The sequence below is a fragment of the Vipera berus genome (assembly GCF_964194415.1).
Source record: "Vipera berus genome assembly, chromosome: 6".
NCBI classification, from domain to species: Eukaryota; Metazoa; Chordata; class Lepidosauria; order Squamata; family Viperidae; genus Vipera; species Vipera berus.
Genome location: NC_138208.1, coordinates 2,661,763 through 2,674,431, shown reverse-complemented (window position 1 = coordinate 2,674,431; position 12,669 = coordinate 2,661,763). Strand labels below are relative to the sequence as shown.

At 44.8% G+C, this 12,669-nt stretch overlaps 1 protein-coding gene across 3 annotated transcripts in view; it reads left to right on the top strand.

Moving 5' to 3' along the window:
- PRMT8 (protein arginine methyltransferase 8) overlaps positions 1–12,669 on the top strand; it is a 38,127-nt gene that overhangs the window by 14,316 nt on the left and 11,142 nt on the right. For all 3 annotated transcript variants that reach the window (XM_081331337.1, XM_081331336.1, XM_081331338.1), the window contains exons 3-6: positions 3,356–3,511; positions 5,090–5,153; positions 10,532–10,674; positions 12,133–12,220. In XM_081331337.1, the coding sequence (XP_081187463.1) occupies positions 3,356–3,511; positions 5,090–5,153; positions 10,532–10,674; positions 12,133–12,220 (451 nt within the window). The remainder of the gene's footprint in view (positions 1–3,355; positions 3,512–5,089; positions 5,154–10,531; positions 10,675–12,132; positions 12,221–12,669) is intronic.

The window sequence follows — 12,669 nt, the reverse complement described above, 5'->3', positions numbered from 1 at the left end:
CGCAAAAAAAAAAGTCTATGGAGATTCTCGGTCCTTCAGGTCATAGTTATCCCAAAAGATCTTTTTCCAGGAGGCAACTGGACTTCCTTTGTTTTCCTTTGAAGACCTTTCGCTTCTCATCCAAGAAGCTTCCTCAGCATCCATCATCCAGTCAGAGCTGAGGAAGCTTCTTGGATGAGAAGCGAAACCTCTTCAAAGAAAAACCAGAAAGTCCCGTTGCCTCCTGAAAAAAAAAAAGCATCTTTGGGATTTTGTTTTCCCCCCAAAAGGCAATGAGACTTTCCTGATTTTTTTTCTTCCTTTCAAAACATTTTGCTTCTCATCTAAGAAGCTTCTTCAGTTCCAACTGACTGCTGGAGAATAGGAAGGATTTATACTTGACTTTATGCTTTATTGGGCCAAAGGTGTTTTTTTTTTCTCCCCAAAAGCCAACTGGACTTTCTCTGTTTTTGCTTGAAGACCTTTTGCTTCTCGTCCAAGAAGCTTCTTCAGTTCTGAAGAAGCTTGGGCTCCAGAACTGAAGAAGCTTCTTGGATGAGAAGCAAAATGTCTCCATGGAAAAAGCAAGAAAGTCCAGTTGCCCCTTGAAAAAGCATCTTTGGGTCAACTGTGACCTGGATGATGGAGAATCTCCAGATACATTTATTTTGGCCAAGGGTGGTTAGATACACAAGGAATTTCTCTGGTACAAAAGCATCCAGTGTACTTCAAAAGCAGCTGAAATAAATAATAATAATAATAATAATAATAATAATAATAATAATAATAATAATAATAATAATAATAATAATAATAATAATAATAATAATAATAGAAAGACTGTGGCAAAGGCAAGTAAGGGTGGTACCAATAGTAAATAGGCACCTTGGGTGCAATCCCAAAACAACTGGAACACCACTTGGACACCATCAATGGCATTGACAAGTTCGCCATCAGTCAATTGCAAAAGGCGGCCTTACTAGGAACTGCTTCCATCCTGCGATGAGATCTGTAATACCATCAAAGATCCACATCTGCCTATCCCAGGTCCTTGGTAAGGAGGTAGACAAAAAGGCCAGATCCAGTCTAAACATCTGGCTGACTGTGCGATGATCAATAACAACAACACCAACAACAACAACAATAACAACAACGATGATGATGATGTGTGCAACCAGTAGGTAGAAACAGTAGGTAATAAAAGAATAAATAATAATACAGCCACACTCTATGGGTTAATATACACACACATTAGACAGAAGTTAGTATATTCCCTGTGGTCATCCAGTTGTTAGCACTCATTAGCAGAATATAAATCCTTCCATCCCCCACCAGTCAGAACCGAAGAAGCTTCTTGGATGAGGAGCGAAATGTTTTCAAAGGGAAAAAAACCAAGCGAGTCCCACCGCCTTTTGGAAAAAAGCACCTTTGGGGCAACCATGACCTGGAGGATTGAAAATCAGAGAAGTTAATAATAATAATAAGTTGGAAGGGACCTTGGAGGTCATCTAGTCCAACCCCCTGCTCAGGCAGGAAACCCTATACCATTTCAGACAAAGGGCTGTCCAGTCTCTTCTTGAAAACCTCCAGTGTTGGAGCATTCACCACCTCTGGAGGCAGGTGGTTCCACTGGTTAATTGTTCTCACTGTCAGGAAGTTTCTCCTTAGTTCTAGGTTGCTTCTCTCCTTGACTAGTTTCCATCCGTTGCTTCTTGACCTGCCTTCAGGTGCTTTGGAGAATAGCTTGACTCCCTCTTCTTTGTGGCAGCCCCTGAGATACTGGAACCCTGCTATCATGTCACCCCTCACCCTTCTCTTCATTAAACTACACATACCCAATTCCAGCAACCGTTCCTTATATGTTTTAGCCTCCAGTCCTCCAATCATCTTTGTTGCTCTTCTCTGTACTCTTTCTAGAGTCTCGACATCTTTTTTACATCGTGGTGACCAAAACTGGATGCAGCATTCCAGGTGTGGCCTTACCAAGGCATTGTAAAGTGGTATTAACGCTTCACGCGATCTTGATTCTATCCCTCTGTTAATGCAGCCTAGCACTGTGTTGGCTTTTTTGGCAGCTGTAGCACACGGCTGGCTCATATTTAAGTGATTGTCCACTAGGACTCCGAGATCCCTCTCACAGTTGCTACTATTGAGCAAGGTGCCACCTATACTATACCTGTGCATTTGATTTTTCCTGCCTAAAGTTACGTGCCTGAAGGCTGCGGCAGGAACGTTCAGCTTTAAAAAATAAATTCCATTTGCTTGGGCTGCTGCTAAGAATTCAGGGCACCTTCCTTGAACTCTGCAGAGGAAAGCTACTCTGCAAATCCAGTGCATGAAGAGGCTCATTTAAAATACTTTGGGGACACTGACACAGTTCTCCCTAATTGCTCATTAATAGCTAGAACTTGAAGAAGAAATAGATGGCATTTCAATTAGAGTTTGAATGGGCAACCCTGAAGGGTAAGGGAGACAGTTACTACAAGTCGCAAGAAACATGGAAACTAAAAGGAAAGGGTGGGCTCATTGTTAAGGACACCGAATCGGGCCGGCTAACGGCAACCTTCACCACAATAGGTGACATCCGGTTTTAGCCTTGTGTCTCTTTCAATCCATGAGGCAAGGGAGACCTCCATGCCTTTACCAAGATCTGTTAGAAATTGGCAGGAAAGGTCTGTCGAACATCCTGGAGGTAAAATGGCAGCTAGACTAAGATGGAGTCAGTCTAAGACAGGTGGACTAAGCAAGCATGAGGCTTTTTCACCTGAGATGATGTCGCCTCCAGTTGGCTTAGGCCAGCGGCCTTCAAACTTGGCCCTTTTATGGCTCGTGGACTTCAACTCCCAGAATTCCTCAGCCAGCATGCCTGGCTGAGGAATTCTGGGAGTTGAAGTCCACAAGCAGGGGCCTTCAAACTTGGCCCTTTTATGGCTCGGGACTTCAACTCCCAGGATTCCTCAGCCAGGCGTGCCACGGCCCGGTCCAGGAACCGGAGGTTGGGGACCCCTGTACGAAGGTGTATTAGCTCACTTCAGAGGCTGGGCATTCAGCCAGAGGATAGAATTGCAATATGAAACTGTGCTAAAAAAAAACTAATTAGACTCCATCCTCTGGATGTTCGTGGGCACTTTTGAGAGTCTGATCTGGGTTACAGTTTTGCTTCTCGGGGACGTGGCGGATGCCGCAGCCGCCCGTCGGATCAAAGGAAATGTATGCTTTGAAGGGTGATCTCACTGATGGAGGCCTTGTGTGTTGCCATGGCAGAGAAATCCTCGGCGTCTGCAAACCCCTTTTGCTGGTTCAGACGGAGAGGTTGGAAGCCATGTCAGGGCCTCTGTTCCTCTGAGCGGAGGACGCGGTCTTTCCTTTCACCCAGGAAATGCTGAAGGACGAGGTGCGCACCTTAACCTACCGGAACTCCATGTACCACAACAAGCACGTCTTCAAGGAGAAGGTGGTGCTGGATGTGGGAAGCGGCACTGGCATCCTCTCCATGTTCGCTGCGAAGGCCGGAGCCAAGAAAGTCTACGGGGTAAGGAGAGCTGGTCCCAGCTGTGGCAGGCAGGCCTTTCCCACTGGCTGGCTGCACGCCCAACCATTGGGCACTGGGGAGGTCATCTAGAAGGGTCCTAAGCTGGGGGGGGTTCCTTTGGTACCTGGTCTTCCTTCCTTCCTTCCTTCCTTCCTTCCTTCCTTCCTTCCTTCCTCCCTCCCTCCCTCCCTCCCTCCCTCCCTCCCTCCCTCCCTCCCTCCTTATTTCTTCTCCCTCCTTCCTTTTCCTCCCTCCCTCCACATTTCTTCTTCCTTCCTTTTTCTCCCTCCCTCCCCATTTTTTTTCTTTCCTTCTTTCCTTCCTTCCTTCCTTCCTTCCTTCCTTCCTTCCTTCCTTCCTTCCTTTTCCTCCCTCCCTCCCCATTTTTCCTTCCTTTTCCTCCCTCCCTCCCTCCCTATTTCTTCTTCCTTCCTTCCTTTTCCTCCCTCCCTCCCCATTTTTCCTTCCTTCCTTCCCCCCTCCCTCCCTCCCCATTGTTCCTTCCTTCCTTCCTTCCTTCCTTCCTTCCTTCCTTCCTTCCTTCCTTCCTTCCTTCCTTCCTCCCTCCCTCCCTCCCTCCCTCCCTCCCTCCCTCCCTCCCTCCCCATTTCTCCTTCCTCCCTTCCTTCCTGGCTACACCGTGAACTGCCAGGCCAGGGAGGGGCTGCCTTCACCTTCTTGCTGCCCACCAGACATTCCATGCTGGGGTGTCCTCTGGGAAGCAGCCCCTCCGTCCGGAGGTCATTCTGTCACACGGAGTCCATAATCACAAAAAAGGAAACGTGTACGTTTCTTTACCTGAAGTTTGCAAAGTCTCATTTGAAACCAGAGGGGGGGGGTTCTGTTCTGATATTTAGCAAGGAGGAGGGGGCCCTGCACTGTGATGCTTAAGCTCTCTTTATCTCTAAACTTCTTAATTTGTTCGTAAGGATTGACGTGCTATAGCGTAATTTGGGACTGTTAGCCCGGAGCGTTTTCTGAATTTATGCCTTTGGGGGGAACACCGCAGAGCAGGGGATGGTAGGGTGCAAATAACATTTTTCTGATGCTAGAGTCACCAGCCAAGAATGCACAAGACCGGTGTGTGTGTGTGTGTGTGTGTGCGTGTGTGTGTGTGTCTCCCAACTTGCTAACTTTTAAGCCTTGTGGACTTCAACTCCCAGAATTCATCAGCCATCATAGCTGGCTGGGGAACTCTGGGAGTTGAAGTCCACCCGTCTCAAAGTTGGCGTGGCTGAGATTACAGTTGGATGACTCCCATCTATTTCTGTCCATATTAGTTGCCAGGCTTTTTTTTGAATTCATTCCGGGGTGTCCAAACTCAACACCTTCAAAGACTTCAACTCCTAGGATGCTGGCTGAGGAATTCTGGGAGTTGAAGTCCACAAGGCTTAAAAGTTACCGAGCTTGGAGACCTCTGCACTAGACAGCAACGTGAGATGTCAAAGCCTTTCTAGGAATTTTGTGCGGCTAGAACAGACTCTCTGGATTAAGCTTATGATTTCCACATATGCAATTTGATTCATTTGAATTACCCAGTGTTGAGTTTCCTTCATTTCTCCTCTCTCTCTCCTGCAGATTGAATGTTCCAGTATATCCGACTACTCTGAAAAGATTATCAAGTCCAACCACTTGGATCCCAGTAAGACTTTTCGAGGAAGACCAGCTCCATCTGATGCTTCCATTTCCCTTACGTTCCATTTCTCCATTGATGCTTGGTAGATGGGTTTTTACAGCATTGATGACGTAAAGACTTAACATTTTTTATGTCGTTCCAAACGTTAAATCTTGCAGGTTCTCTCTTTCTGGAAGTTAATGGTGGAAGCTGATTCAGTAAAAAGTGACTTAATTATTAAAGTGATCTGCCCTTCCTTCATTAGATTAAAGTGGTCTAGAGGTAGACAACATGAATGAATAAATAAATTACATAACTTTTGCTATGATTAGCTAACTTTTCCTAGGGATAAAAAAACTGCCGAGATTTCGTGGCATCCAGTATTTGAAGAATCACTCTGGATTTCTGGCTTTAATCACATGCCTGGCTGAGGCATTCTGGGAGTTGAAGTCCACAAGTCATAAAGGGGCCAAGTTTGAAGACCTCTGCTTGTGGACTTCAACTCCCAGAATGCCTCAGCCAGGCATGCTGGCTGAGGAATACTGGAAGTCCACAAGTCATAAAAGGGTCATAGTTCCCTCATGCTGGCTGAGGCATTCTGGGAGTTGAAGTCCACAAGTCATAAAGGGGCCAAGTTTGAAGACCTCTGCTTGTGGACTTCAACTCCCAGAATGCCTCAGCCAGGCATGTTGGCTGAGGAATTCTGGAAGTCCACAAGTCATAAAAGGGTCATAGTTCCCTCATGCTGGCTGAGGCATTCTGGCAGTTGAAGTCCACAAGTCATAAAGGGGCCATGTTTGAAGACCCCTGGCCTAGATTAATTTTGCAGACAAGTAGCTGCTTTCCAGTTATTCCATTTTGTTATTTTGCCAGTGCAGACAAAAAAAATAGGAAGACCGTTCGGACCTTTTCCGTACGTCTTAAGTTTGCTTTGAATATTCTTACGACATTTTCAAAACTTTTACTTTGTTCTTATCCTGAGTGTTATAAAGGCTCCGTAGTTGTTGCATCCGACTTGTGTTTCCTCTGAAGAACTTTGCATTGGTCTCTGTTGAGCTTCGTTATGTTCTTTTTTGGTGCGTTTGTGTAGCCTACCGGCATCATTTGAGTTGTGTTACTTTCTCCTAGAATGTGAGCTGACCCACACTCTTATTGTGCCATTTGCAGTTTTGATAAGCATTCCCACCATCTGTCCATCTATGAAAGTGCTGAAGAAATGAGGGCCCAGAACTAACTCTTGTTCCACCCCGCCTGTCCTTCAGGTTGACGAGTAACTGTTGATGAGAACATTTTGAGGACAATTTTCAAACCAGATCAGATTTACCTACCTAGTTAATCAGCTAGCTACCTGTTTGACCACATTCCATCTGATTGTGAAACATTAATTGTGGTAGAATTCATTCTGTCTGAACCCATGCCATTTGTCAGGACTAATTATTTAAAAAAAAAACAACAAACCACAAATTCAATACTGAATATTATTTTAAAATAACGCTTGATCACTTAGTTTAATTCAGACATGTCAAACACAAGGCCCGGGGGCCGGATCCGGCCCGCAAAGTGGTTTCATGAGGCCCGCGAAGCCATCCTGGAAACAGTGAGGGAACGGCCCCCACTGCCTTGGCCCTGGCCCAGAGACCCTCCTTCCGCCAGAGACCCCCAGATCTGTCCCAATCCTGCCCAGGCCCCCATAGGCACCCTTGATGCGAACCATGTAGAGCTGGCCATGCCCACCCAGTAGGCCATATGCACTCTAGCCACGCCCACCCAGTAGGCCACGCCCACCCTGGCCATGCCCACCCGGCCCCTTGAGGGCAACTGCAATGCTGATGCGGCCCTCAGTGAAATTGAGTTTGACACCCCTGGTTTAATTCATCTCACAATAGTTTTCAACAGCAGCACAACGCCTTGGACGTTTAGAGTCTCATGGATTCAAAATCATTTAGTGCAGGGGTGTCAAACTCAATTTCATTGAGGGCCGCATCAGCATTGGGGTTGCCCTCAGGGGGCCGGGTGGGTGTGGCCAGGGTGGGCGTGGCCTACTGGGTGGGCGTGGCCAGCTCTACATCGTTGGCATCAAGGGTGCCTATGGGGGCCTGGGCAGGAGTGGGACAGATCTGAGGGTCTCTGGCAGAAGGAGGGTCTCTGGGCCAGGGCCAAGGCAGTGGGGGCAGTTCCCTCACTGTTTCCAGGATGACTTCGCGGGCCGCATGAAACCACTTCGCGGGCCGGATCCGGCCCCCGGGCCTTGTGTTTGACATGTCTGATTTAGTGCTATGCATGTTTGCACAAAGTTATGCTTATAACTTGAACAGCTCATGATGGCTTACGTGTGAACACGGTTTAAAAATAGAGCTGCTGGTTGAATGACTAAATCTGTAGCTTTTATGCTGCATCTTAAGCTTGTCAGAGAAAATAAACTGATTGATTCATTGATTGAAGGCATGAATAGCGTTGAAGGATGACTTCCGGTAATTTGGAAATTATAAGGCAAGCATAAAATTGCCTCTGTTTTTTCCCCCCCAATTGTATCGCACAGCTGGCTTACAGGCAGTTTATAATGAAATTCCTGTTCTTTTTTGCAAGTACAACTACCAAACTAGGTCTCCTCTGCCGTATACTTGCGCAATCCCGAGCAAAGACTTTCGTCTTTACGTGTTGAATTCCATTTGATTACTCCCAGCCCATTTCTCTATCCAATCAGGACCATTCCGAATTTTATTGAGCTTCTAGCACCGTGGTGGCGAACCTATGGCACGCGTGCCACAGCTGGCATGCAGAGCCCTCTCTGTGGGCAGGCAGGCCGTCGCCCCAGTCCTAGGCCTTCAGCTGGGTTTTATAAAACCTTTTCGCTTTAGGCCTCTGCTGCCGTGTGCAAAAAAAAAAAAGGTTCAATCAATCAATTAATTTCAACTTCTCGTGGGAAAAAAAAAAAAGATCTCGCAAAGTTGGAATCGATTGATTCAACTTTTTAGACCCACCCAGTCTGTCGTTACCACTGCAGTCACGCCTACCCAATGGGCCACACCCACCCCATGGGCCACACCCACCCAATGAGCCACGCCCACCCGGCACCCGATGATACATAAGTGGGGTTTGGGTTGCAGTTCGGGCACTCAGTCTCTAAAAGGTTCGCCATCACTGTTCTAGCACATCATTTACCCTAATCAATCTTCAATCGCCTTCACATTTGATATACATTCCTTCCAATTCTTTGTTCAAACTCTCAACTTCCAAGTGTCTTCACCTCTAGACCACTGTACCACTCTGGGGGACCCTACTTGATTACCTAATTTCACAAGGAACTACAGTTGAGAATTTTTTCAATATAATCATACATACATACATACATACATACATACTCGTCAAGCCCACACTTATCCACTTGCCAATCAGCAGGCCTGGGGTTATTTCAAGACATGCTTTGCTAAAGTGAAGATATAATATGTATCGTAGCATTCCCACAATCTATTATGGAAGTTACCCATTCCGCAAATAACTGCTTAGAGTCAATTGAATATAGCAGGATATAGACGCTTAATAAATAAATACATGATCTGGCAAATCGATTCTCGACAGCTCCATGTACAGCGCTGGCCAAAATTGTGGAAACCTTTTGGGAAAAGTGTATTTTTGAGGTTTGAGGTTTCATACATATATCTGTTTTGTTGTTTTATTATCTTCGGATTTTCCCCAAGCCTTTAGTCTAGCTGCATCTGCCTCTTTTGCTGTCCTTCAACTCTCTTTTTTTTCTCATGATTTTTTTTTTACATTTATTTCCACTGTGCTTCTCAAAGATCCTCAACAGCATGGCAATTTTTAAATTGTCGGGGAGATAACAGACTGTAGAGAATCAACACAGTCTTTGCAGAAGGCAGCACCAATGGAAATAGCATTAGATTAAAATCTACTTAAATGCTATTTCCATTGGTGCTGCCTTCTGCAAAGACTGTGTTGATTCTCTACAGTCTGTTATCTCCCCGACAATTTAAAAATTGCCATGCTGTTGAGAAGATCACCATCCAAGGGTAAATTGCTGCCAGCATGATTTAATCCACTAAAACCTTATGTATCACCTTGAGAAGATTACATCCCTTGTTGATAATCATTACCATTAAAGACGGTGTACCGTTGCTTAAAAATTCTCCACCTCATCAAAATAAATAAAATAAAATAAAAACAAATCCCCTGGAAATGGGATTTGAAATGAAGTATTTTTTCTCCCCTTACTCCTTGCCCCACTCCTGTTAATAAGGGAGATAAGCCTCCTCATATATTATTGTATTGCAAAAGAAAGGTTTTTGGTTTTTTTTGTCTTACTCAAGACGGAGAATGAAATAAGGTAGAAAACAGCCACCTTGCACTAATCTTAGAAAGGGTAAATCCAGGGAATTTCTTATTTCTGCTGGGATTTAGTTTATAGGAAAATCAGGAAAGGTTTAAAATAATAACCGTGTATTCGTGTAACCACAGCTGAACTGGATTCCCCCATTGACTTAACAACAACAACAATAATAGTGGGAAGGGACCTTGGAGGTCATCTAGTCCAACCCCCTGCTCAGGCAGGAAACCCTATACCATTTCAGACAAATGGCTGTCCCAGCTTTGCCTGTTGGGAACTCCCTTGGAAGGTCACAAATGGTGACCACCTGAGGCTGGCATGCTGCAACGGTTGTAAATAGTGTAAGCACCAGAAGTTGGATCAAGAGACTGTGGGGATACTGCAACGGTCATAAGAATGAGGACTGGCTACAAGTCGCTTTTTAGAGGCTTTTTGTCACTTGGAATAGTTGTAAGCTGAGGACTTGCTTGTATTCTGACAGTTGGGCCTAGAGGAGAGAGGGTGTAGGCTTCTGATCTCCTCTCCTGAAAACCCTCTGCCCCTACCTCCTGCCTCCTTAGCCTAGCACCCCACAATCAGAGTTGGAAGGGATCTTGGAGGTCATCTAGTCCAGCCCCCTGCCCAAGCAGGAGAACTGATACTGTTTCAGACAAGTGGCTGTCCAGCCTCTTCTTCAAAGCCTCCAGTGATGAAGCACGCGCAACTTCTACATTTTCTCCTGCCTCCTCAGCCTAGCACCCCACCGACTCACAATCAGAGTTGGAAGGGACCTTGGAGGTCTTCTAGTCCAGCCCCCTGCTCAAGCAGGAGAGCTGATAACGTTTCGGACAAACGGCTCTTCTTCAGTCCAGCCTCTTCTTAAAAGCTTCCAACGATGGAGCACCCACCACGTCTCAATTTTTCACACCCTTTATCAGAAGGAACAGAGTAATTTCTTTTCCCCACCTCAGGCGCAAAATCCAGGCGCGGCCTCCAGGCGGGAAACGGAAGCACTTAGCGTTCTTTTCTTTAATCAAAACCTTCCAACTCGGCGTAACGTCCTGTGTCCTGATTCTCTTCCTAGTCATCACGATATTTAAGGGCAAGGTGGAAGAAATTGAGTTGCCGGTGGACCAAGTCGACATCATCATCAGCGAGTGGATGGGTTACTCCCTTTTCTACGAGTCCATGCTCAACACGGTCATCTTCGCCCGCGACAAGTGGCTGGTAGGCATTCGGCGTCTTCTGCTGTCTTAGCTTCTCAAGGTCTTTTGAAGGTCGGTTCTGGAGGGACACATGTCAATTATTATTATTATTATTATTATTATTATTATTATTATTATTATTATTATTATTATTATCATCATCATCATCATCATTATTATTATTATTATTATTATTATTATTATTATTATTATTATTATTATTATTATTATTATATAACTTTTATTCATTCAACATCAACTTCTCTGTGGGTGCGCCAGATTTGTGGAACCGCTTACCGGTTGAGCTCCGGATGGCGCCCAACCTTCGCTCCTTCTGGCGTGATCTAAAGACCTACTTGTTTGAACAAGCCGGCCTGGTCTGATGGGTTTGGGTTTTATTATTGCTTTTAACGTATTGTATTTATTTTTGTATTGTATTGGGCATTCTGTTTAATCTTTTCTTAATTTTTGTATTTTTGTATTTTAGTATTTATTGCCCTGTTCACCGCCCTGAGTCCTTCGGGAGAAGGGCGGTATACAAATACAATTATTATTATTATTATTATTATTATTATTATTATTATTATTATTATTATTATTATTATTATTATTATTATTATTATTATTATTATTATTAAACTCAAGTCAACTGAGCACTCACATTGACTGGCACTTATGGTTGAGATGGGTTGCTGCCAGCATCCTAGGTATCAACCAGGTATCTCCTTACAGTGTAAGATGTTCCAAGTAGTGCAGTTTTTTGAGGCTTTGCTGGAGTTATTGCAGGAAGCTGCAATTTCTCGATGTATTTTGCAGTTTTGGGACATGGTTCCCAGTGCCCCGATGACAATGGGTATCGCTGTTGCATGTTTCATCCATAATCGGGCAGTTTCGACGGCCAGGTTGCAGTATTTCGTAATTTTTCCCAGTTCTTTTTCTTCGACTCTGGCATCTCCTGGTACAGCGATATCAATCAGTCTATTATTATTATTATTATTATTATTATTATTATTATTATTATTATTATTATTATTATTATTATTATTATTATTATTATTATTATTGAGATGGTCTTCATTGTCTTTCTCCAGTGAGCATCTGGCTTGGTTTTGGTCTAATTTGTGCTCTGCTCCATTTCAACGACCCTAGACTGGGGTTGGGGCAAATATGGCCCTTTCATGACTTCAGGACTTCAACTCCCAGAATCCCATGCTGGCTCAGGCATTCTGGGAGTTGAAGTCCACAAGTCTTGAAGGGGGCCATCATTCCCCACCTCTAACCTAGACCAAAGCAAAGGTCTACTAACTCTGAAGGTCATCCCATCCAAGCCCTTTTGAGTTTTGAAGTGGCCGAAAAAGAGGAAGGGATGCTTGTCAGGGGGTTATCCTTGTCGGGGTTTTTTTATACCCCTTCAAAAAATGTGACGTTTTTGTTAAGTGAATAGATTAAAACATCCATTTCCACTATAATTCGTCCACAGAAACCTGGAGGGCTTATGTTTCCAGACCGAGCGGCTTTGTACATGGTGGCAATAGAAGATCGGCAATACAAGGATTTCAAAATCCATTGTAAGTCAGCAGACAACTGACTTGGCTCTGCTTTTCGCCCGTTGTTTTCTAGACAACTTGTTACACGTAGTCCTCGAAGTACGATGGGTTGCTTAGGGGATTGGAGGCTAAAACATATGGCTGGAATTGGGTGTGTCTCGTTTAATGAAGAGAAGGACCAGGGGTGACACGATAGTAGCCTTCCAGTATCTCAGGGGTTGCCCCAAAGAAGAGGGAGTCAAGCTGTTCTCCAAAGCGCCTGAAGGAAGGACAAGAAGCAAAGGATGGATGTTGAGACTTTGGGAAAAGTGCAGAGAAGAGCAACAAAGATGATCAGGGGACTGGAGGCTAAAACATATAAGGAACAGTTGCTGGAATTGGGTATGTCTAGTTTAATGAAGAGAAGGACCACGGGTGACCCGATAGAGGTCTCCCAAAATCTCAGGGGTTGCCCCAAAGAAGAAGGAGTC